The sequence below is a fragment of the Macaca fascicularis genome, chromosome 7 (genome assembly GCF_037993035.2).
Source record: "Macaca fascicularis isolate 582-1 chromosome 7, T2T-MFA8v1.1".
NCBI lineage: Eukaryota > Metazoa > Chordata > Mammalia > Primates > Cercopithecidae > Macaca > Macaca fascicularis.
In genome coordinates this window covers 49,648,822-49,674,881 of record NC_088381.1, presented here as the reverse complement: position 1 = coordinate 49,674,881, position 26,060 = coordinate 49,648,822, and the positions used below count along the sequence as shown (strand labels likewise).

Here is a 26,060-nt window from a genome sequence, read left to right as displayed (position 1 = left end):
AGGTAACACTATTAGGCTTTTCACCTTTTATAATAGAACAGCAACCTTAGCTGTTATGTGTCAGATTTCCAAGGCGCATGGATCCATCCTTAGCATCATGCAACACCAACCTTGAATTATTTGTTCTCTGGGTCCTCAGCTGAGAGGTGTGGTGTTTAAGGGAAAGTACTGTCCTATATTAGGGGCCTATTATCTTTAGAATTTACTCCCAGGAAAACCTTTATATTTCCCAACACATCAGTGTGTTTCTTCATTTCTCAAAATTTAGCAACAAACATTTACTGAACACTTATAAGAAGAAGACAGTCCCTGCCCCGAAGGACCTAGTTGTGTACCCAGATGATAGCAGCCCAAGTGGACAAGAGCCGCATTAGAGGTTTGTTCAGGTTATAGGGGTAGGAAGAGATCTGTAATCCTATCTGGTGAGGGTGGTTGTGAAGGCTGAAATGTCATTGAGGTAAGGGGAACAGAGAAGGCATTACAGAAAAGGTGACACTGCAGCTGATTCTTAGAAAGTGATCAGGGTTTTGCCTAGTATATGAGAAGGGGAGGGTGTCCTAATGGAAGGAAACAGCATGTGCCAAAGGCACAGAGACAGAGGAAGGCTGACTTGGAGAGCTGTAAGCAGGGTGTGGAAGGGAAGGGCAGGAGATGAAGGTGGTAAGGAAAGCATGGGTTAAATAAAGGTCATATGTGCCTCACTCAAGAGTTAGATTTTAGTTCATTATAGTATCTACTCAATGATTTTCCACAGGATAGTGAAGTTTTTCATTTTAGAAGGACTACAGTGTAGAAGATAAGCCCTGTCCACACTTTTTCTCTTTCCTGTTGTCTCTTCTGGCTGGCTGTAAGCTCAGAGCTGAATTTGATCAACAGTTAAAAGCAATCAGACTCATTTTCATGGTTGTCCTATTTATTTTCTTCACCTTATTACTCACTTTCTGTTTCTCTGTTGCATTAACTTCATCTGTGTGTCCTTTGATGTAAAATCACCTCAAAATGTCTTTGGGAAAATGGACTATAAATTAATTTTTAAAATAAAAAATGATTAAACTTGGGTGATACAGTTGTATTAAAATACAGTCTAAAAGCCTTGAACTCTCTTACAGCACTATGTAGGAGGAAATGCAGCTTTAATTGGACAGAAATTTGCAGCCAACTCAGATTTAAAGGTAGGTCAAAATTTTAGATTAAAACCTGTGCCTTTCACTAGTGTTTCAATAATTTTAGGAGCAAGAATGAGTATCTATTCCTTGATTCAACTTATGGATCACCTAGTATGTAGCAGACCCTGGGTCTTTTGTTATGAAGCAGTAATAGTAGGAGATCAGTAGTAACTAATACTTTCTGAGTGTTTATTCTGTGCCTGACATTGTCTTTAGTGCTTTGCATAGATTATCTAATCCTTGCAATGACCCTGTAAGGCTAGTCAGTACTGCCATTGTTCTTCCTTTCTACATGAGGAAACTTGAGGCAGACAGAGGTTCACAACTGATAGGTAATGGAATGAGGAATTTAACCCAGGCAGTCTGACCCAATAACCCATGTTCTTAGGCACCATATCATGTAATAGGAGCATGTGGGCCTTGAGACTGAGGATTATACAAGTAATGAGAGAAAACACAGGTGGCCATGTTGGTGAGCCTGGATCCAGAGTGCCAAAAAAATAAAAGCCACTAGACGAGAGTCAGTAGGGGAGTGTCTTCAAGACTTAAATTGTTTGGTTTAAGTAGAATTAAAAATTGTTGCCATGTTCACAATAACACCTGAGTAAGAAGTTTCTGTTGCTATGAGTAGAATAGGCGTGAAGGGGGAGGCCAGCAAGAAAGTTATCACTGTTGTCCTGTAAACTGATTAAGGTTTGGATTAGGGCAGCCAGAGAGGAGAAACATATATCTAAAACCTACTACAATACATGGGGAACAAAGAAGAGATTTAACAAAGATGATTCTGGAGTAAATAACCTTGATCAGTGCAGAATGGTTGTGGCTGCTAACACTAGAGAACAGATAGTGAACAGTCTTCTAGTTTTGGGGGACCAGCCTAAAAATAGAAATATGGGTCAGAGTGGTGAAACCAGAAGCCAGAGATGAACTCAGAAATACGGATAGGTCATCAGCAGTTTCAGGGAAAAATTCATATGGAGCCACATTGTACACCGGGAGGTAGGGGTAGATGTGCTTTCAATTTAGAGAGGATATTAAAATGTGAACATTCATATTTTAATAGGAATCAAAGTTCTCATGAAATATTAGGGTAGAAAATACTTTTCAGAAAGAAAATAAAAAGAAAATATAGACTTTTGCAGTCATTATGTTTATAAATTGTAATTAACTCCCAAATAGAGAAGATTAGAAATTCCAGGGCTGACCTTTGGAAATATTACCAGCTAATGGGTAGAAGAAAAGGAGATTGATCATAAGCCCTTTAGAGAGATCCCAGGCCATTCCCATCAGACCTTTGGAAATATTACCAGCTAATGGGTAGAAGAAAAGGAGATTGATCATAAGCCCTTTAGAGAGATCCCAGGCCATTCCCATCAGAATCCCAGGAGTTTTCATGGATTCCTAAGAGGCCACCCTCCTGATACTGACAAATAATTCTGGCCTCTGGGAAGACAATACCCTGGATGGTCATGGGCTGAGTACAAGATTGACCTTTCAGTATTGACCTCCCCTGGGACCAGCATTTGCTCCTGGTCTCTGGAGTAGCTGGTCCTGGGACCAGTCTGATTGGAAGGCATTCTAGTAAAACAAGTCTGGTTTTGGTAGGAGATTGAGGAAAGAAAAGCAATCTGTTACTCAATCCTAACAACAATCTTAGGATTTCAAAGATAGAGGTCTAGAGAGGCTAAGTAAGGTGCCCAGGGCCACTTGGCTAGTAAATGATGCAGCCAGGATTCAAGTGTCAGGCTCTGCCTTTACTTCACCCTGTATGTACTCTCAAAGAGATTCAGTTTAACTTGCCGAAATGCTTCTCAACGTGGACTGAGAGATCATCTGAGAACTACAGAGATTAAGAACTAGGTATTTTCCAGAGGTGGTAATCATAGCTAGCATTTCCTTCTATAGTTTTTTACCATACACCAGGCACTGTTTTAAGTTAGGTGCTTTAAATGTGTATGAACCTATTTAAATCTTATAGGGCCACCACACCTAGCTTCTCTTCAATTTTTTTTTCTTTTTTTTTTTTTTTTTAAGATGGGGTCGGCCGGGCGCGGTGGCTCAAGCCTGTAATCCCAGCACTTTGGGAGGCCGAGACGGGCGGATCACGAGGTCAGGAGATCGAGACCATCCTGGCTAACACGGTGAAACCCCGTCTCTACTAAAAAGTACAAAAAACTAGCCGGGCGAGGTGGCGAGCGCCTGTAGTCCCAGCTACTCGGGAGGCTGAGCCAGGAGAATGGCGTAAACCCGGGAGGCGGAGCTTGCAGTGAGCAGAGATCCGGCCACCGCACTCCAGCCTGGGTGACAGAGCGAGACTCCGTCTCAAAAAAAAAAAAAAAAAAAAGATGGGGTCTCACTCTGCCCAGACTGGAGTGCAGTGGTGCGATCTCAGCTCACTGCAATGTCCGTCTCTCAGGTTCAAGTGATACTTGTGCCTCAGCCTCCCAAGTAGCTGAGACTACAGGTGTGTGCCACCATGCCCAGCTAATTTTTGTATTTTTTAGTAGAGAGGGAGTTTTACTGTGCTGGCCAGGCTGGTCTCCAACTTCTGATCTCAAGTAATCCACCCGCCTCAGCCTTCCATAGTGCTGGGATTCATCCACCACACCTGGCCCTTTCTTCAATTTTTAAAACAGAGTTTGTGTCGAATTGGTATTGTACCTTCCTTAAATGTTTATAGAATTTAAGCCTTCTAGTGAAGCCTTCTAGGCCCAGGGTTTTCTACGTAGGAAGGTTTTAAATAACTGATTTCTTTAATAGATATAGGGAAATCTAGATTTTCCTTTTTTTTTTTTTTTAATGAACTTTAGTAGTTTGTATCTTTCAAGGAATTTGTCTGTTTGATCTGAGTTGTTGGATTTATTTGCATAAAGTTAATTATGGTATTCTATTATTCCTTTAAGATCTCTACAATTTGTAATGATGTTTTCCTTCTCATTCCTGATATTGGTCATTTGTATCTTCTTTTTTTTTTTTTAATTATACTTTAAGTTCTAGGGTACATGTGCACAACATGCAAGTTTGTTACATATGTATACATGTGCCATGTTGGTGTGCTGCACCCATTAACTCATCATTTACATTAGGTATATCTCCTAATGCTATCCTTCCCCCCTCCCCCCTCCCCACAGTAGGCCCCGGTGTGTGATGTTCCACTTCCTGTGTCCAAGTGATCTCATTGTTCAGTTCCCACCTATGAGTGAGAACATGCGGTGTTTGGTTTTCTGTTCTTGTGATAGTTTGCTGAGAATGATGGTTTCCAGCTGCATCCATGTCCCTACAAAGGACACGAACTCATCGTTTTTTATGGCTGCATAGTATTCCATGGTGTGTATGTGCCACATTTTCTTAATCCAGTCTGTCACTGATGGACATTTGGGTTGATTCCAAATCTTTGCTATTGTGGATAGTGCTGCAATAAACATACGTGTGCATGTGTCTTTATACCAGCATGATTTATAATCCTTTGGGTATATCCCCAGTAATGGGATGGCTGGGTCAAATGGTATTTCTAGTTCTGGATCCATGAGGAATCACCACACTGTTTTCCACAATGGTTGAACTAGTTTATAGTCCCACTAACAGTGTAAAAGTGTTCCTCTTTCTCCACATCCTCTCCGGCACCTGTTGTTTCCTGATTTTTTAATGATTGCCATTCTAACTGGTGTGAGATGGTATCTCATTGTGGTTTTGATTTGCATTTCTCTGATGGCGAGTGATGATGAGCATTTTTTCATGTATCTGTTGGGTGTATGAATGTCTTCTTTCGAGAAGTGTCTGTTCATATCCTTTGCCCACTTTTTGATGGGGTGGTTTTTTTCTTGTAAATTTGATTGAGTTCTTTATAGGTTCTGGATATTAGCCCTTTGTCAGATGAGTAGATTGCAAAAATTTTCTCCCATTCTGTAGGTTGCCTGTTCACTCTGATGTAGTTTCTTTTGCTGTGCAGAAGCTCTTTAGTTTAATTAGATCCCATTTGTCAATTTTGGCTTTTGTTGCCATTGCTTTTGGTGTTTTAGACATGAAGTCCTTGCCCATTCCTATGTCCTGAATGGTATTACCTAGGTTTTCTTCTAGGGTTTTTATGGTTTTAGGTCTAACATTTAAGTCTCTAATCCATCTTGAATTAATTTTCATATAAGGAGTAAGGAAAGGATCCAGTTTCAGCTTTCTACTCATGGCTAGCCAATTTTCCCAGCACCATTTATTAAATAGGGAATCCTTTCCCCATTTCTTGTTTTTGTCAGGTTTGTCAAAGTTCAGATGGCTGTAGATGTGTGGTATTATTTCTGAGGGCTCTGTTCTGTTCCATTGGTCTGTATCTCTGTTTTGGTACCAGTACCATGCTGTTTTGGTTACTGTAGCCTTGTAGTATAGTTTGAAGTCAGGTAGCGTGATGCCTCCAGCTTTGTTCTTTTGGCTTAGGATTGTCTTGGCAATGCAGGGTCTTTTTGGTTCCATATGAACTTTAAATCAGTTTTTTCCAATTCTGTGAAGAAAGTCATTGGTAGCTTAATGGGGATGGCATTGAATCTATAAATTACCTTGGGCAGTATGGCCATTTTCACAATATTGATTCTTTCTATCCATGAGCATGGCATGTTCTTCCATTTGTTTGTGTCCTCTTTTATTTCACTGAGCAGTGGTTTGTAGTTCTCCTTGAAGAGGTCCTTTACACCCCTTGTAAGTTGGATTCCTAGGTATTTTATTCTCTTTGAAGCTATTGTGAATGGGAGTTCATTTATGATTTGGCTCTCTGTTTGTCTGTTACTGGTGTATAAGAATGCTTGTGATTTTTGCACATTGATTTTGTATCCTGAGACTTTGCTGAAGTTGCTTATCAGCTTAAGGAGATTTTCGGCTGAGACGATTGGGTTTTCTAAATATATAATCATGTCATCTGCAAACAGGGACAATTTGACTTCTTCTTTTCCTAACTGAATACCCTTTATTTCTTTCTCTTGCCTGATTGCCCCAGCCAGAACTTCCAACACTATGTTGAATAGGAGTGGTGAGAGAGGGCATTCCTGTCTTGTGCCAGTTTTCAAAGGGAATGCTTCCAGTTTTTGCCCATTCAGTATGATATTGGCTGTGGGTTTGTCATAAATAGCTCTTACTATTTTGAGATACGTTCCATCAATACTGAATTTATTGAGAGTTTTTAGCATGAAGGGCTGTTGAATTTTGTCAAAGGCCTTTTCTGCATCTATTGAGATAATCATGTGGTTTTTGTCTTTGGTTCTGTTTATATGTTGGTGATTGATTTGCCTATGTTGAACCAGCCTTGCATCCCAGGGATGAAGCCCACTTGATCAGGGTGGATAAGCTTTTTGATGTGCTGCTGGATTGGGTTTGCCAGTATTTTATTGCGGATTTTTGCATTGATGTTCATCAGGGATATTGGTCTAAAATTCTCTTTTTTTGTTGTGTCTCTGTCAGGCTTTGCTATCAGGATGATGTTGGCCTCATAAAATGACTTAGGGAGGATTCCCTCTTTTTCTATTGATTGGAATGGTTTCAGAAGGAATGGTACCAGCTCCTCCTTGTACCTCTGGTAGAATTTGGCTGTGAATTTGTCTGGTCCTGGACTTTTTTTGGTTGGTAGACTATTAATTATTGCCTCAATTTCAGAGCCTGCTATTGGTCTATTCAGGGATTCAACTTCTTGGTTTAGTCTTGGGAGAGTGTAAGTGTCCAGAAAAGTATCCATTTCTTCTAGGTTTTCTAGTTTATTTGTGTAGAGGTGTTTATAGTATTCTCTGATGATAGTTTGTATTTTTGTGGGGTCGGTGGTGTGATATCCCCTTTATCGTTTTTTATTGCGTCTATTTGATTCTTCTCTCTTTTCTTATTTATTAGTCTTGCTAGCGGTCTATCAATTTTGTTGATCTTTTCAAAAAACGAGCTCCTGGATTCATTGATTTTTTTTGGAGGGTTTTTTGTGTCTCTATCTCCTTCAATTCTGCTCTGATCTTAGTTATTTCTTGCCTTCTGCTAGCTTTTGAATGTGTTTGCTCTTGCTTCTCTAGTTCTTTTCATTGTGATGTTAGGGTGTCAATTTTAGATCTTTCCAGCTTTCTCTTGTGGGCATTTAGTGCTATAAGTTTCCCTCTACACACTGCTTTAAATGTGTCCCAGAGATTCTGGTATGTTGTATCTTTGTTCTCATTGGTTTCAAAGAACATCTTTATTTCTGCCTTCATTTCGTTATGTACCCAGCAGTCATTCAGGAGCAGGTTGTTCAGTTTCCATGTAGTTGAGCAATTTTGACTGAGTTTCTTAGTCCTGAGTTCTAGTTTGATTGCACTGTGGTCTGAGAGACAGTTTGTTATAATTTCTGTTCTTTTACATTTGCTGAGGAGTGCTTTACTTCCAACTATGTGGTCAGTTTTGGAATAAGTGTGATGTGGTGCTGAGAAGAACGTATATTCTGTTGATTTGAGGTGGAGAGTTCTGTAGATGTCTATTAGGTCCGCTTGGTGCAGAGTTGAGTTCAATTCCTGGATATCCTTGTTAACTTTTTGTCTCGTTGATCTGTCTAATGTTGACAGTGGGGTGTTAAAGTCTCCCATTATTATTATATGGGAGTCTAAGTCTCTTTGTAAGTCTCTAAGGACTTGCTTTATGAATCTGGGTGCTCCTGTATTGGGTGCATATATATTTAGGATAGTTAGTTGTTCCTGATGAATTGATCCCTTTACCATTATGTAATGGCCTTCTTTGTCTCTTTTGATCTTTGATGGTTTAAAGTCTGTTTTATCAGAGACTAGGATTGCAACTCCTGCTTTTTTTTGTTTTCCATTTGCTTGGTAGATCTTCCTCCATCCCTTTATTTTGAGCCTGTGTGTGTCTCTGCATGTGAGATGGGTCTCCTGAATACAGCAAACTGATGGGTCATGACTCTGTATCCAATTTGCCAGTCTGTGTCTTTTAATTGGACCATTTAGTCCATTTACATTTAAGGTTAATATTGTTAATGTGTGAACTTGATCTTGTCATTATGATATTAGCTGGTTGTTTTGCTCGTTAGTTGATGCATTTTCTTCCTAAAGTCCGATGGACTTTACATTTTGGCATGTTTTTGCAATGGCTGGTACCACTTGTTCCTTTCCATGTTTAGTGCTTCCTTCAGGATATCTTGTAGGGCAGGTCCGGTGGTGACAAAATCTCTGAGCATTTGCTTGTCTGTAAAGGATTTTATTTCTCTTTCACTTATGAAACTTAGTTTGACTGGATGTGAAATTCCAGGTTGAAAATTCTTTTCTTTTATAATGTTGAATGTTGTCTCCCACTCTCTTCTGGCTTGTAGAGTTTCTGCCGAGAGATCTGCTGTTAGTCTGAAGGGCTTCCCTTTGTGGGTAACCCGACCTTTCTCTCTGGCTGCCTTTAACATTTCTTCCTTCATTTCAACTTTGGTGAATCTGACAATTATGTATCTTGGAGTTGCTCCTCTCGAGGAGTATCTTTGTGGCGTTCTCTGTATATCCTGAATTTGAATGTTGGCCTGCCTTACTGGGTTGGGGAAGTTCTCCTGGATGATATCCTGTAGAGTGTTTTCCAAGTTGGTTCCATTTTCCCTGTCACTTTCAGGCACACAATCAGACATAGATTTGGTCTTTTCACATAATCCCATATTTCTTGGAGGCTTTGTTCATTTCTTTTTACTCTTTTTTCTCTACACTTCTCTTCTCGCTTCATTTCATTCATTTGATCTTCAATCACTGATAGTCTTTCTTCTAGTTGATCGAGTCGGTTACTGAAGCTTGTGCATTTGTCACGTAGTTCTCATGTTATGATTTTCATCTCTATCAGTTCTTTTATGGTCTTCTCTGCACTGATTATTCTAGTTATCCATTCATCCATTCTTTTTTCAAGGTTTTTAGTTTCTTTGCACTGGGTACGTAGTTCCTCCTTTAGCTCTGAGAAGTTCGATCGACTGAAGCCTTCTTCTCTCAACTCGTCAAAGTCATTTTCCATCCAGCTTTGTTCCGTTGCTGGCGATGAGCTGCGTTCCTTTGGAGCGGGAGATGTTCTCTGATATTTTGAATTTCCAGCTTTTCTGCACTGCTTTTTCCCCATCTTTGTGGATTTATCTGCCTTTGGTCTTTGATGATGGTGACGTACTGATGTGGTTTTGGTGTGGGTGTCCTTTCTGTTAGTTAGTTTTCCTTCTGACAGTCAGGACCCTCAGCTGCAGGTCTGTTGGAGTTTGCTTGAGGTCCACTCCAGGCCCTGTTTGCCTGGGTATCAGCAGCGGAGGCTGCAGAAGATAGAATATTGCTGAACATCGAGTGTTGCTGTCTGATTCTTGCTCTGGAAGCTTCGTGTCAGAGGTGTGCCCAGCTGTGTGAGGTGTGAGGTTCTGCACCTAGTGGGAGATGTCTCCCAGTTAGGCTACTCAGGGGTCAGGGACCCACTTGAGCAGGCAGTCTGTCCGTTCTCAGATCTCAACCTCCGTGCTGGGAGAACCACTGCTCTCTTCAAAGCTGTCCGACCTGTATCTTCTTTTTTTTCTGATCAGTTTGGCTAGAGGTTTATAAATTTTATTGCTCTTATTAATAAGTAATTAGCTTTTGGTTAATTGATTTTTCTCTATTTTTCTATTTCCCTTGGATTTTGCTTGCTTCAGATTTAACTTGCTCTTCTTTTTCTAGTTTCCTAATGTGAGAAGCTACAGTCATTGATTTGAGACCTTTCCTGTTTTCTCATATAGGGGTTTAGTGATATAAATATCCCCTAAGTACTGCTTTAGCTGCATCCCAAAGATTGGGATATGTTATTTTTATTTTCATTCAATTCAAAATACTAATAACCCTTTGATTTATTGAGATGTGCCATTTAATAGCCCATTCATGGACTACTTAGAGGTATGTTATTTAGTTTCTAAATATTTGGGAATTTTCCAGATGTCTTTCTGTTATTGATTTCTATTTCAATTTCAGTATGGTCAGAAAATATGCTTTCTATGACCTGAATCCTACTAAGTTTTAGATACATTTTTATGGCACAGAATATGGTCTATCTTGGTGAGGTTCTGTGTGTACTTGAAAGTTTCAAGAATGTACATAAGCCTTTCTGTTGTTGGGTCGAGTGTTCTGTAAATGTCAATTAGGTGAGGTTGATTGATAGTGTTCAAGTCTTTTATATTCTTACCTTTTTTTTTTTTTTTTGGTCTATTTGATCTATCAATTATTAAGAGGGATGTTGACATCTCCAACTGTAATTTTGGATACTTGTCTATTTCCTTTATAGTTCTGTGACATTTTACTTTATGTATTTTGAAACTCTTATTAGGTATATAAATGTTTAGGATTGTTACATCCCTTTCATGAATTAATTCCTTTATTATTACTAGGGATAAATAAAATCATTTCATAATTTTCTTTGCTCTGAAATCTATTTTGATTGAAATAGCCATTCCAGCTTTCATTTGATTAGTATTGGCATGGTATATCTTTTTCCGTCCTTGTGCTTTTAATCTAGTTGCATCTTTTTACTTTAAAGTGTATTTTTTAATAGACAGCATAGTTGGGACTTGCTTTTTAACCCGCTTTGACAGTCTCTGCCTTTTAATCGGAGTGTTTAGACTGTTTACATCTAATGTGATTATTGATATATCAGGTTAGGTTTAAATCTGGCATCTTGCTATTTGTTTGCTGTTTGTCCCATCTCTATCTTTTTCCCTCTTTTTCTGTACTCTTTTGGATTATTTTCTATGATTTCATTTTATCTTCTTTACTAGGTATAATTCTTTTTTTCTTAGTGGTTGCATTAGAGTTTATACTGTACATTTTTAGCCTATCACAGTCTACTTTCAAGTGATAACAGGCATACCTCAGGATACTGCATGTTTGATTCTAGACCACTGCAATAAAACAAATACTGCAATAGAATGAATCGCATGAATTTTGTTTCACAGTGCATTAAAAGTTATGTTTATACTGTACTGTAGTCAAGTAAGTGTGCAGTACCATTATGTCTAAAAAAAAAAGTGTACACAATTTTAGAGTACTTTGTTACCCATAAATGTTAACAATTATCTGAGCTTTCAGACAGTCATAATCTTTTTGCTGGCAGCACTTTGCCTTGATATTGATGGCTGCTTGCTGATCAGGGTGGTGGCTGCAGGTTGGGGTGGCTGTGGCAATTTCTTAAAATAAAACAATGACATTTGCCACATCAGTTAACTCTTCCTTTCGCAAAAGATTTCTCTGTAGCATGTGATGCTGTTTGATAGCACTTTACCCACAGTGGAACTTCATTCAAAATTGGAATCAGGCGAGGTACAATGGCTCACACCTGTAATCCCAGCACTTTGGGAGAATAAGGCGGGAGGATCACTTGAGCCTGGGCAACATAGCGAGACCCCATCTCTTAAAAAAAAGTTTTTTAATTAGCTGGGCATGGTGGCACGTGCTTATCATCTCAGCTACTTGGGAAGCTGAGGCAGGAAGATCTCGTAAGCCTAGGAGTTTGAGGCTACTGTGAGCTATGATTGTGCCACTGCACTCTAGGTTGGGTGATAGAGCAAATTCCTGTCTCTAAAAATGAAAAATTAAAAAACTTTTAAAAATTGGAGGCAGTCCTCTCAAACCTTCCTGCTATTTGCCATTATCAACTAAGTGTATGTAATACTCTAAATCTTTTGTTGTCATTTCAACAATATTCACAGCATCTTTACTAGGAGTAGATTCCATCTCAAAAAACCACTGTCTTTGCTCATCCATAAGAAGCAACTCTATCTGTTCAAGTTTTATCATGAAGAATACAGTAATTCAGTCACATCTTCAGGCCCCACTGCTCATTCTAGTTCTCTTGCTATTTTCACCTCATCTGCAGTTACTTCCTTTACTGAAGTCTTGAATCTCAAAGGTGTCCAAGAGGGTTAGAATCAACTTCTTTGAAACTCCTGTTAATGTCGATATGCTGCCTTCCTCCTATAAATCATAAATGTTCTTAATGGTATTTAGAATGGTAAATTCTTTCCAGAGGTTTTCAGTTTATTTGCCCAGATCCATCAGAGGAGTTATTATCCATGGCAGCTATAGCCTTATGAAATGTATTTCTTAAATAATAGACTTGAAAGTCAAAATTCTAGCCAGGTGCAGTGGCTCATGCCTGTAATCCTAGCACTTTGAGAGGCTAAGGTGGGCAGATCACTTGAGGCCGGGAGTTTGAGACCAGTCTGGCCAACATGGTGAAACCCCATCTCTACTAAAAATACAAAAACTAGCCAGGTGTGGTAGTGCACGCCTGCAGTCCCAGCTACTCGGAGGCTCAGGCACAAGAATCACTTGAAGGAGATTGCAGTGGACTGAGATCAGGCTACTATACTCCAGCCTGGGTGACAGATCCAGACTCTGTCTCAAGAAAAAAAGTCAAAATAACTTCTTAATTTATGGGTTGCAGAATGGATGTTGCGTTAGTGGGCATGAAAACATCATCCTTCTCCCTATACATTTCCAGCAGAGCTCTTGGGTGACTAGGTATACTGTCAATGAGTGATACTTTAAACAAATTTTTTTTTTTTTTTTTTTTTGTGAGCAGTAGTTCTGAACAGTGGGCTTAAAATGCCTATTAAACTGTAAACAGGTATGCTGTCATTCAGGCTTTATTGTTCCATTTATAGAACACAGGCAGAGTAGATTTAGCATCATACTTAGGGATCCTAGAATTTTTCAGAATGGTCAGTGAGCATTGGCTTCAATTTAGTCACCAGCTGTGTTAGCCGCAACAAGAGAGTCAGTTTGTTCTTTGAAGCTTTGAAGGTAGGCACTGACTTCTGCTCTCCAGCTCTGAAAGTCCTAGATGGCACCTTCTTAAAATTATCTTATGTACTTATCCAGCATTACCCTACAACAGAAGGCTGTTTTGTGTACATCAAACCTGTTGTTTAGTGCAGCCATGTTCATCAGTGATCTTAGCTAGATCTTTTGGATAAGTTGCTGCAGCTTCTACATCAGCACTTGCTGCTTCACCTTGCATTTTTATGTTGTGGAGACAGCTTCTTTCCTTAAACCTCATGAACCAACCTCTGCTAGCTTCCAACTTTTCTTTTGCAGCTTCCTCACCTCTCTCAGCCTTCATAGAATTGGAGAGAGTAGGGCATTGCTCTGGATTAGGCTTTGGCTTAAGGGAATGTTGTAGCTTGTTTGATCTGCTATCCAGACCATTCAAACTTTCTCATATCAGCAATAGGGCTGTTTTGCTTTCTTTTTGTTGTTGTTTTTTGTTTTTGTTTTGTTTTGTTTTCTTATATTCGTATGTTCACTAGAGTAGCACTTTTAATTTCCTTCAAGGACTTTTTGCATTCACAACTTGGCTAACAGCATAAAAGGCTTTTCTCAGCTTTCTACATGCCTTCTTTGCTAAGTTTAATCATTTCTAGCTTTTGATTTAAAGTTAGAGATGTGCAATTCTTCCATTCACTTGAACACACAGAGGCCATTGTAGGGTTATTAACTGGCCTAATTTCAATATTGTTATGTCTCAGGAAATTTTAGTGAGGCCCAAGGAGAGGGCGAGAGATGGGAACAGCCGGTCCATGGAGTGGTCAGAACACATAAATTATTTATCGATTAAGTTCACTGTCTTATGTGGGAATGATCTGTGGTGTCCCAAAACAGTTATAATAGTAGCATCCATCAAAGATCACTGATCACCATAACAGACATAATAATGAAAACCTTCGAAATGTGAGAACAACCAGAATGTGACAGAGACACGAAGTGATTACATGCTGTTGGAAAAGTGGTGCCCAGAGGGGACCACAGGGTTGCCACAAACTGTCAATTTGTAAAAACTGCAGTATCTGCAGAGCACAGTAAAGTGAAGCACAATAAAATGAGGTATGCCTGTACTTCTCTCCCTCCAATGTTTATACGATCATTGTGAAACACTTGACTTCTGCATGTTACAAACCTCACACTACATTTGTTAGTACTTTTCTTCAGTTATCTCTTAAAGAGATTTAAATAATAAGAAAAATAATCTTATGTACTTATCTAGCATTACCATTTCTGTTGTTCTTCATTTCTTTGTTTAGATCCGTATTTCTGGCTGGGCACGGTGGCTCATGCCTGTAATTGCAGCACTTTGGAAGGCCAAGATGGGCAGATCACTTGAGGTCAGGAGTTCAAGACCAGCCTGACACGGTCAGGTTGTTTCACCCAACATGGTGAAACCCCATCTCTACTAAAAATACAAAAAAAAAAAAAAATTAGCCAAGCGTGGTGGTGCGTGTCCATAATCCCAGTTACTTGGGAGGCTGAGGCAGGAGAATCACTTAAACGCAAGAGGTGGAGGTTACAGTGAGCCGAGATCACACCACTATACTCCAGCCTGAGCGACTCCGTCTCAAAAAAATACAAAAACATATTTCCATCTCGTGTCATTCTCCCTTCTGCCAGAAGGACTTCTTTTAACATTGCTTGTAGTGGGAGTCTGCTAGTGATAAATTCTTTCAGGTTCCGTATACCTGGAAATTCTTTTACAGTAATATGCTGAGATGTTTGTAGGGCTTACTAAATTTATTCCTGTTTCTTTTTTTTTTTTTTTTTTTTTTGGAGACAAGAGTGTTGCTTTGTCGCCCATGCTAAAGTGCAGTGGCATGATCTTGGCTCTCTACCTCCCAGGTTCAAGTGATTCTTCTGCCTCAGCCTCCTGAGTAGCTGGGATTACAGGTGTACGCCACCACGCCTAGCTAAATTTTTTGTATTTTTGGTAGAGATAGGGTTTCACCATGTTGGCCAGGCTGGTCTTGAACTCCTGACCTCAAGTGATCTGCCTGTCTCAGCCTCCCAAAGTGCTGGGCTTACAGGCATGAGCCACCGTGCCTGGCCAGTTTATTCCTGTTTTTTAGGGATCGTCCTTTATTGTCTGATGTTCACACAATGTTTTGAAAACCATTGTTTCATACATTTTGTCTTTTTTGTTGTTTCAGGCAGGAGGGTAAATATGGCCTGTGGCCCTCGTTGTCTCATCTTGGAAGTGGAGCACTAGCCAAGAATTAGAGAAAGGAAGTAAAGTGGTTGGGGCAAAACTTTCAGAATTGGCAAGTAAAGGGCATGTGTCAAGGCAGAAAAGGGAGAGGAGTATATTTTTATCCAGAAGCCGGGATTTCTTAGATAACACAAAAGTACCTCTGTACAAAGCAGTCTATATAAGCAGTTAATTAGCAAGTTAATGCCTTTTGAAGCTTCTGGGTGGGACATATTAAATCTGAAATGGGCCGAGTATGTTGGCTTATGCCTGTAATCCTAGCAATTTGGGAGGCTGAGATCTCTTGAGCTCAGGAGTTCGAGACTAGCCTGGGCAACATAGTGAGGCCTTGTCTCTATTAAAAATAAAAATAAAAAATTAGCCAGGCCCGGTGACTCATGCCTATAGTCCCAGCTACTCTGGAGGCTGAGGCAGGAGGATCGCTTGAGCCTGGGAGGTCAAGGCTGTGGTGAGCTATGGTTGTACCACTGCACTCCAGCCCGGGCAACAGAGCAAAACTCTTGTCTCAAAAAAAAAAAAGAAAAAAAAAATGTGAAGCAGTGTTGACAGTCTCTGGGGACTTTCCTTTAAATCTCAGTGCAGTCTTCATTGTTCAGTGGTTTTGAGTCTGCTAGCCTGGCCTTGAATGGTGTGGCAAAAACAATGGCTTATTGGAGTTGAGGAACAAGAACAGATAAGAAATGGCTTCTAGAAAGAATAGCCAGAGGGAGGCCCTGGTTGGAGTTGAAGAAAAAGGTTTTGGAAAAGCTGCAGAGCCCCTTCCCCTGAAGTCTCTCAGTTGGGATGCTCTTTAATTCTCATATTGAAAAGGCTGTCCTATTCACGTAACAGTTCAGTAATGGGAGAGAATTTTATTCCACAAATGAGGTCACCCGGTTGAGGATATGGTGATCCAGAAACTGTTTTTATACCGTGTAAAAACTCAAACAGTTTTCATTGGCAGCTTTGTTGCAGACAACATCCCATGTCTCTTTGCGTGCACAAGGTGTGAGTGCGTAAAGAAAGTGGGGGTAGGGTCTTCTTTGGCTGTCATAGTAGCAAAATACCATAAACTTAGGGTCTCAAGCAACAGAAGTTTATTTTCTCACAGTGGAGACTGGAAAGCCCCAGATCAAGGTTCCAGCAAGGTGTGGCTTCTGGTGAGAAGTCTCTTCTTGGCTTGCAGGTGGCCACCTTCTCAGTGTGTTCCCACATGTCCTGTCCTTGGTGCACGCGGTCGCGGGAGAGAGATTGATCTCTCTCTCTTTTCTTATCAGGCCACCAGTTCTATCTGATTAGGACCTCAACTCACCATTATGACCTCATTTCATATTAATTACCTTCCAAAAGCCCTATCTCCAAATAAGCCACATGGGGGTTTGGGCTTCACCATCTAAATTTGGGGAGGTGACACAAACATGCAGTCCTCAGCAGAGGGAATGAGATGCAGCAGCTGCATAGGTGCCTGATGGCTGTGACACAGTTCTTTTGTCAGCCTCTCAGTTCTGGGCACATTATGGTCATACCCTCCAGAGGCCTTAGCCCTGGTGACATGCCTTCTGCTGCACACCTCCAAACCAACAGCTTTCAAAATTAGATTTGGATTCCAATATTTTGTTGAAATGATTAGAATCAGCCTGAATGTACTGTCCTGGGGTACTGTTGAGGTTCTGTGGGGCAAGGAACGGGGCTCCTGATGGACTTCGTGTTGCTTGTCTCCAGGTTCTTCTTTGCGGTCCAGTTGGTCCAAAGCTACATGAGCTTCTTGATGACAATGTCTTTGTTCCACCAGAGTCATTGCAGGAAGTGGATGAGTTCCACCTCATTTTAGAGTATCAAGCAGGTAAGGAAATGAGTAAGTAATGGTGGCAAGACCAGTCAGGGGACTGTGTATTGTCAGATGGGGGTGTGACTGTGCCAGAAATTTATCTTGGTAAATCAGCAGGATCCTGTTTTTGCCATACTGAACGTTTCCTGACCTATTGGTTCTACTGAGCTGATACTGGCCATTGTCTCAAGGGAGACTGATAGAGTATTACAACATGGAAGAAAATTTCCAGGTCTACAAACAGAATTGCTCTGAAGCCAAGATAAATCAGACTGTAGGAAAGCAGGCATCTCAAATAAAAATGAAAATGTGTTAAACACACATATATAAAGTTTTCCTTTATGACTAAGAGAAGAGAAAGGCAGGTAGCATCCATTCAGCTCTGTGCTGGATTCTGCCCTAGGCCTGTCTGACTGACTCTTCCTAGCTGCTTGGGGTTGATTCCAAGCTACTGGCAAGTTTCTCTGGAGCATTTTATTTTTCCTTGGGTGTGTGAGTGGAAGTGTTTTGTATTTAACATCACTATATTGTTTCCCATCAGATGTTCTAATGTTAATAAATCCACATCCACTGCATCCCATCCCCTCTTCCCTGCAGATTTTATGTGTTACATAGATTAGGCATCTGGTTTCTGAGAAAATCTTAAATACTTGGACATACTTTGATCCTGTGTATTTCCTGCTGTATTTTTCCCTCTGCTCAGAACTCAGACTCTTGAGTTTCTGATTCAACACATTGTTAATTCATATTTAAGACTCAAGCATCTAAACAGACTAATTGGTACCTTGAAACAGCACTTAATACTCTTTAGTGAACTACTTCCAAGTCAATTAAGAGAATCTTCTCTACTAGAGTAATTAACTTTAACACAAGATATGAACTATGTTGTTTCTTGAAAATTATGCCTTTCTCCAGGTAGAAAAAGAGTTGTAACATGTTCTGGTTCTCTTTCGGGTCTTTACTAGAATCAGCTGGGAAGTAAGGAAGGATAGGGTCTGAAAATTAGGGAAACACTGTTGACGTAGGCAGTTCATACTTAATGCTACACGAGTTTTTGAGTTTCTCAGCTTTAGTTTTCCCAAGTGGGAAGTAAGAGTGATAGTTTTTGCTGCCTGATCATTGTGGTAAGGATTAAGAGATTGGTTGGTGTGTGGAAACACTGTGAGCAGCCTGGATGAAAAGATGACCTGGCTGCGCACCGTGGCTCACACCTGTAATGCCAGCACTTTGTGAGGCTGCAGCAGGTAGATCACAAGGTCAGGAGTTCAAGATCAGCTTGGCCAAGATGGTGAAACCCCTTCTCTACTAAAAATACAAAAATTAGCCAGGTGTGGTAGCGGGCATCTGTAATCCCAGCTACTCGGTAGGCTGAGGCAGAGAATTGCTTGAGCCTGGGAGGTGGAGGTTGCAGTGAACCGAGATTGCACCACTGCACTCCAGCTTGGGCGACAGAGCAAGACTCCGTCTCAAAAAAAAAAAAAAGAAAAGAAAAAAAAGAATGCCCTGACTGTGGACTGGAAGGGTCTGGAATTGCTAAAGATGAGCCTCTGAGGTATTGCTGCCATGAGTTCCAGATTCATGTCACTTTTTTTTTTGGCACCCACAGCATGAACTGGGGAGCTTTGTGATTCCTGGTTTGTCATTTTCCCTGGTGACTACAGAGTGGAGAGTCTTATGTCTTCAGCAAGACTTTGATGATGTATTGGACAGCTGTGCCTTGTATGTAGTTAAGGAGACAGCACAGCTCACCTCACAAAGAGTGTCTCCATCCTTGGGTTTATAAGCGTCACACTTCAGTTTTTCTTTCCTATGCCTTTTCTGCGTACAAAGCAGTGGACTTCCATTAAACTTTGTGAGGTGACATTTTCCTAGGTCCAAGGAGGGAGCCTAGACTGGTGGCAGCAGTCCTGGGCTCAGCTCTCTCAACAGAAATCCATCCCCAGTTTCTCTCTGACATCAATAGGGATATTCCAAGGGATGTGTCCACTTTTTTTCACATTCTTTCTTACCAAACCTCCCCAGAGAAGCCATCGTCAGGCTTGGGCTGGGAATCCAGTGAGTCACTATGTAGAGGTTTTGCTGACTTACTAGCTGAGGGCAGGATGATACATTGAGAAGAGATTGCTTGCAGAAATGAATACAACACTTTGTGAAGAAAGAGAGGCGCTAACTACCATTACAGGCAGAATTCGATCCATTTGCTTCTCGGGCCACCCCTCTGCCCTGTGTCCTGTGGAAACAGCAGGCAGCTCTGCATGGTTCTTCTCGTCCTTGCCTTGCAGAAGCCTGTTTGTTTTTGCCTCTGTCACTTCCTGAAGCAGTGTATTTTGAATACAGTGTGGCTCCTTTTTCCTAGATTCAATCAGGTCGTGTTTCCTGGCAGTGTCACTATTCAAGGGTTGAGTTCATGTCTTGCTCTCTGGAGAATATCAATGTAATGTATTTTTCTCATTGTACAGAGTCTTTGTTGATTTGCAATATGTTGGATTTGGAGTTCATAACCATATTTTTTGTTGTCATGGGCATTTAGGTCATCAATCTGTTCTCTTATTTGCTTGTTCTTTTAATTCATTCCCATGGCTATATGCCAGACACAGCGTGACGCAGAAGGAATATGATAGAGGATGACACAGGCCCTGCCCTCAGCTCACAGTTTACAGCCAGAGATAGACACTTGGAAAAAGTAATTACAGGCTGGGTGTGGTGGCTCAGACGCCTGTAATCCCAGCACTTTGGAAGGCCGAGGCAGGCAGATCACCTGAGGTCAGGAGTTTTAAGACCAGTCTGGCCAACATGGTGAAATTCCATCTCTACTAAAAATACAGAAATTAGCCGGGTGTGGTGGTGGGTACCTGTAATCCCAGCTACTTGGGAGGCTGAGGCAGGAGAATCACTTGAACCTGGGAGGCAGTGGTTGCAGTGAGCCGAGATCGCACCATTGCACTTCAACCTCGGCAACAGAGCAAAACTCCATCTCAAAAAAAAAGAAAGAAAAAAAGAAAAAGTAATTGCAAAATCATGTGCCTCAGTCCTGTATTAGGGTACAGTGGTGGCTCCGGAATGGAGGTAATCAAGTCTGCTTAGGGGTGGTAGAGTTAGGAAAGGCTTCATATTAAGGGAGGAACTAGCACTTAAACTTTGTCTTAAACAGTCATTCCTCCAAGCAACTCACATAGAAGCAACTGGAGCAGCCAGATAGTCTGACCCTTTGGATCAGGTGCCCAGAAACCACTGATGGGCAGCAGGGACGAGGAGATGCAGTGAGCTTGGCTGTTGGGAAGGAATTCAGCCTGCTTAAGTTCCAACTGAATGAAAGATGCTCAGGGCAATGCTGTGAGGAAGAATGTGCTTTAAACAATGACAGCCGGTACTGTCTGCAGGGCGTGCGTTCTGCGCACTGTATGCTGGTATTTGGAAGTCATGCTGCTGTTCTGTACTGTCTCTCCTGTGTTTGAGAGCTCAGTGGACGGTAGGGCTCTCCTGGGACTCGGGGAGCTAATTACCCTGAAAAAGGCATATAGCACCCATACTATGTTTCTGTTTCTTGGTTGGGTTTGGGTTTAGGTGTTTGGTTTGTTTCTTGCAGTGCCATGCTGACCTCAGACCATTGTTGCCAGGGTCTCCTCAGCCAGAAACCAGCCTGCTTGGAGCCAAGGCTCCAAGCCTGTGAGGTGGCTGAAAGTGCCCCCACAGCTAGGAGACCTAAAGCCTCTTCCTTTTCTTCCCATTGTGTTGACTGGGTTTTTCCAGGGGAGGAGTGGGGCCAGTTAAAAGCTCCCCATGCCAACCGATTCATCTTCTCTCACGACCTCTCCAACGGGGCCATGAATATGCTGGAGGTGTTTGTGTCTAGCCTGGAGGAGTTTCAGCCAGACCTGGTGGTCCTCTCTGGATTGCACATGATGGAGGGACAAAGCAAGGAGCTCCAGAGGAAGAGACTCTTGGAGGTAATGGCACTGTTACAGAATTTCACAGATCTCAGCTGGTGGTTTTCTTCAGGTTCCAGCCTCTCTTGGCATCTGCTGCCTTGTCTTAGGTCCTGGCCTCGCAGGGACATAATCTTGGCAGCTGGCTGTAGAGCTTGCCTCCTGCTGCAGTGAGGCACCTCACTGTATCCCTACAGACGTGGGCAGCAGCTTGAGTAGGACAGGTCAGAACATCTTCTTGCCTGAGCCTCTGCATCCTGTGCTAAACTGACCGTGGTTGCAAGCTTCAGGGTTTGTAGTTTGTGTCCTTTGTGTTATTTGTATCATCTCACTTCACATCAGCTATGCTGCAACTCCTACAGATTCGTACAGCAGTCGAAGTGAACTGCTCCATTTAGGTCCCAGGAATAGGCTGGCCACGTGAATATACAGGGACACTTCTTTGTCATCTCTGATTCTGTATCCCTGATGGCTCTGCACAGCCTAGTCTTCCCTGGTGGGAAAAGTGTCCCTTGTCCACAGAGGCGGTGGGGGACCCACATTGCTTGTAGCTCTCGTGAGCATGCAAAGAAGGCCATTACCAGGAGGAACCGCCTCTCAGGATCTGATCTATTTTCCCCCTTTCTTTACTTCCTTCTATTTCTAATGGCAGTGCTTATCTTCTTCTCTTTGCAGGTTGTAACCTCCATTTCTGACATCCCCACTGGTATTCCAGTTCACCTAGAGCTGGCCAGTATGACCAACAGGGAGCTCATGAGCAGCATTGTGCATCAGGTAACCACATGGGACCATTGTTTGGCCCTGATCCTCATAGAGCCTTGCAGAGAAGCTTTTTTGTGCAGTGGGACCATCTGTTTGGGCTCAGGGACTGGCTCACTGACATGTAGGTTTGTGTCACTCAGAATCAAGTCCATGGAGATCCAAATAAGGATCCAGGACTGTTCTGAAACAGTAGTGTCTCCTACTAGGTTAAAGTTACGTAACTGACAGATTTGTCGATATTTCTCCTCTGGAATGGGAAAGTTGAAAGTGAGTGGAGAAAACTGAAAGCCCAGCTCAGCTGTTTTCAGTTGAATTTCAAGAAGCTCAAAGCAAAGAAACTTTGGGGGAACCTCCCTCCTTCCTCAGGCATCTGGGTGTTTGGCGCCTGCCTCTGGGCAGCAGCAGTGATTAGTATAAATCCAAGCAGGTGAGGCTTCAGAACACAAGCTTTGGAGACCTGGGTTAGCATGCCAGCCTTGCACTCCCCGGCTTTATGAACTCAGGCAAGTATCTCACTGGCAATCTATTGTTACCTAATCTTCTTAATTGGTTATATATTCATTTGGTTAAAAAATACTCCAAAACTATGAAAAGATATGCAGTGAAGTCTCCCTCCTACTTCCTCCCCTTCCCTACTTGTAACCTTCATCAGTTTATTTCCAGAGTTCTTTTGTACAAGTATAAGAAAATACGGAAATATATCCTGATTTTCCTTTTCCATCCGCTTTTCCCCAAAAAGATAGCATAGCCTACTGAATACACTGTTCTTCACTTTGCTCTTTTTTTCACTAAATATATCTTGGAGATCTTCCTGCATCACTAACATGGAGAGTATCCTCTGTCTTTTCACAGCCACATGGTTAAAATGAATGTGTAGATGTACCTCTGTTTACTTAACCTGAACCTTCTTGATGGACATACTGGTTATTTACTGCCCTTTGCTGTTACACACAGTGCTGCAGTGAACGACTTTATACATGATTTTATTTTGCGTGTGAGCAAGTCCATATGTATGAGAAATTTTCAGAAGAAGAACAGCTGGATTGGAGCATAAGAAAGCATTTGTAATTTTGAGATTGCCAGCTTGCCCTCCATGAGAATTATACCAGTTTACTTCCCACTGGCATTCTTTACAAATGCTTGTTCCCTCATATCCTTGCTACCAGAATGTTAAAATTTGCATTTATATCAGTCTGACAGATGAAAAAATGGTATTTCAGTATACAGTCATCCCTCGTCATCAGCAGTGTGTGGGCCGGGGGTGGGGAGTGTATTCCAGAACCCTTCCCAGATACCAGAATCTGCAGATGTTTACATCCTGCAGTTGGCCCCATGGAATCTGTGGATTAGACAAGTTGGCCCTCCCTATCTGCAGGTTCCACATCCTCGAATACTCTGTTTTCCATTTGAAGTTGGTTGAACCCACGGATATGGAGGGCTGACTGGTGTTCTTTTTTTTTTTTTTTTTTTTTAATAGACTTCATTTTTTTTTTACGGTAATAATTAGGTGCACAGCAAAATACAGCAGAATCCAAGAGAGTTCCCATATATTCCCAGTCCCCTCACACACACAGCCTCCCGCACTACCAGCAGCCTGCACCAGAGTGGCACATTTATCGTAACTAGGGAGCCTACACAGGCACATCATCAGCACCCAAAGTCCATAGTTTACAGTTGGGCTCACTCTTGGTGTTTCTCAGTATAGCTTTTGTTTGGGTTTTTCTTCTCACCTTTAAAAAAAAATGAGCCATTTCTATTTCATTTTCATTTAGTAACTGGCTATGTCATGGGACATCTTAGGAGCCAGGTTATCTCCATCAGAAAGAGACCTGTCATTGTTTTTGTTAGCAGGTCTTTCCTGCGGTGACTTCTCTTGGGCTGAATGAACAGGAGCTGTTATTTCTCACCCAGTCAGCATCTGGACCTCACTCTTCTCTCTCTTCGTGGAACGGTGTTCCTGATGTGGGCATGGTCAGTGACATCCTCTTCTGGATCTTGAAAGAACACGGGAGGAGTAAAAGCAGAGCCTCGGATCTCACCAGGATCCATTTCCACACACTGGTCTACCACATCCTGGCAACTGTGGATGGACACTGGGCCAACCAGCTGGCAGCCGTGGCTGCAGGAGCTCGTGTGGCTGGGACACAGGCCTGCGCCACAGAAACCATAGACACTAGCCGAGTGTCTCTGAGGGCACCCCAAGAGTTCATGACTTCCCATTCGGAGGCAGGCTCCAGGATTGTATTAAACCCAAACAAGCCAGTAGTAGAATGGCACAGGGAGGGAATATCCTTCCACTTCACACCAGTGTTGGTGTGTAAAGACCCCATTCGAACTGTAGGCCTTGGAGATGCCATTTCAGCCGAAGGACTCTTCTATTCAGAAGTACACCCTCACTATTAGGAAGATTGTTAGGGGTAATTTTTCTGAGGAAGGAGAACTAGCCAACTTAAGAATTACAGGAAGAAAGTGGTTTGGAAAATAGGATTGAGAGGGTCAGAACTGTTCATAAATCTAGTTGGAAGACAGCCAAAGAAATAAAAGCAGATTAAACTGTATCAGATACATTCCAGCCTGTTGGCAACTCCATAAAAACATTTCAGGTTTTAATCAGAATTTAGCTAATGAGACTGGATTTTTGTTTTTTATGTTGTGTGTCACAGAGCTAAAAACTCAGTTCCTAAATCCTCAGTTTATGCGGCGCCATCTAGTATTTTAAGCCAAACTTCTTCACCCCTGAGAGCATGTCAGCTGGAGAAAAGCACTCCTTCCTTGCCCACTTGAGAAGTGCACGCCCACTCACCCAACATCCTGGTCTCTAGGAAAGCCTCATGTGAGGTTCCTCTCTCTCTCAGCTCAGTGCCCATGGGCAAGGATCATCATTTCCATTCAGTGTTACAATGACAATATTTAATGAGCATAACCTTCTCAGTCTCCTGCTCTCAAATTTAGGACAGAGCCGCTAAGGACAAAACAATCCCTCCTGTGCTTTATGATGGCAGCAGGGGCTGGGGAGCCTCTGAGGGACTCGTTCATTCTGCAGTTGTCTAGAAGCCTGGGTGGCGTCGTGAGCTGAAGGATCGTGCTTTCCTGTCCTGGCTCCATAGGTTATAGGCTGGCTGGTGAAAGGTTCACGTGGCCCGAGCTGAACTTCATTGCCTAGCTTTGGATGTGCTTTCTGCCATGAAGACTGATTTTTGTTCGTTCTGAGCCTTCAAGGAATTTGCTTTTTACAACTGGAATATGCTCCTGTGTGTATAACAGATCATGTATGTTTTATGTTTTCATTGATCATTAAAGAGTTTGACCTCAGAGCTCCAGGATCATCAATAAATTTGTCATGTTATATATTTATTTTTTTATAAATCAAGACTTCTGTGTGCTCTTAAATATATTAAAAACAATTTACATTTCAGGATTTCTGTCTGTAATTGATTTTTGTTTCCATCACCACTCTGAAACCAGATAAGATAAAAATTATTCTGGTGTTCATTTATGATGTACGTGTTACTTTGCTCTTGAGGTACTTGCAGTCCCTCATGCTGAGCCTGAGCTATAGGCCTGTCCTGTGGGGTTGAAACTGACACAAAGTACTAGTATGAAGTAGCCCAGTTAAAGCTGAATTAGAGCATAGCAGTTTGAGAGCATGGTGAGCCTTTTCAGCTTGTTCGGAGGGCAGTATGAACATGGCAGTTGGTGGTGGGCCTGCCTAGTTCATCGGGTTTTCATTTCCCCCGGGCCCACAACAGCTTCTAGAATCTCAAAGCTACCTCAAGCTCTTCATTTGTGACCTCCCTTTCCCTGCTTTGGGTAAGAAAGCTTGATTACTCCTTCAAAGAAAATTTAAGCCTAGAATGCAGCTTGTAACTCAAAGCTGCATAGGCTTAAATTAACGAAATATCTGGCTGCTGTCTCATCCTTCTGTTTCCCAGATAAGTTAAAAATAACCAACCTTCTAGCCTATTTTTATTAGAAAGGCTTACATGAGATTTTTATTTTCTCAAGAATTGAAATATTTATATTCTAAACCTAAGAAGACTTTATTAGGAGTTGTGAAGTGTTCTCCACATGATCTTTTCTAAGTTGACTGAGCCCCCGGTCCTGAGTGTATATTCTTAACAGGTTCTCCATTTTTTGATTGGTGCTGCCAATAAAGACTAGTTCAGGGAGTATAGACTGCACGTACCCTATAGCAGTGTTTTTCAAATAATGGATCTTGAACTAATAGCCACTAAATCCATTTGGTTATCACAAAAAGTATAAAAACACATCATACATTATAAGGGTAAGTATAAGTAAGCATTGTTTTGTAAAGTGTCAGTGACTGTCTGAATGTATATAGATTTGAACATACATTGCCCTGCAGAATGTCCCATCTTTTTTGTGAAGTAGCTAAGC

The 26,060-nt window shown here is 41.6% G+C and overlaps 1 protein-coding gene across 21 annotated transcripts in view; it reads left to right on the top strand.

The window, feature by feature from the left end:
* Positions 1 to 25,080, top strand: part of ADPGK (ADP dependent glucokinase) — a 36,468-nt gene extending 11,388 nt beyond the window's left edge. For 5 of the 21 annotated variants that reach the window (XM_005559992.4, XM_073996258.1, XM_073996259.1 and 2 more), the window contains 5 exons: positions 1,110 to 1,172; positions 16,869 to 16,989; positions 20,725 to 20,921; positions 21,576 to 21,674; positions 23,514 to 25,080. In XM_005559992.4, the coding sequence (XP_005560049.1) occupies positions 1,110 to 1,172; positions 16,869 to 16,989; positions 20,725 to 20,921; positions 21,576 to 21,674; positions 23,514 to 24,065 (1,032 nt within the window). In that variant the 3' untranslated portion in view covers positions 24,066 to 25,080. Of the gene's footprint in view, positions 1 to 1,109; positions 1,173 to 16,868; positions 16,990 to 20,724; positions 20,922 to 21,575; positions 21,675 to 22,089; positions 22,166 to 23,510 lie in introns of all 21 variants that reach the window. The other 16 variants (XM_005559991.4, XM_073996254.1, XM_073996255.1 and 13 more) reach the window with 6 other exon arrangements.
* The last annotated feature ends 980 nt before the right edge of the window (positions 25,081 to 26,060 follow it).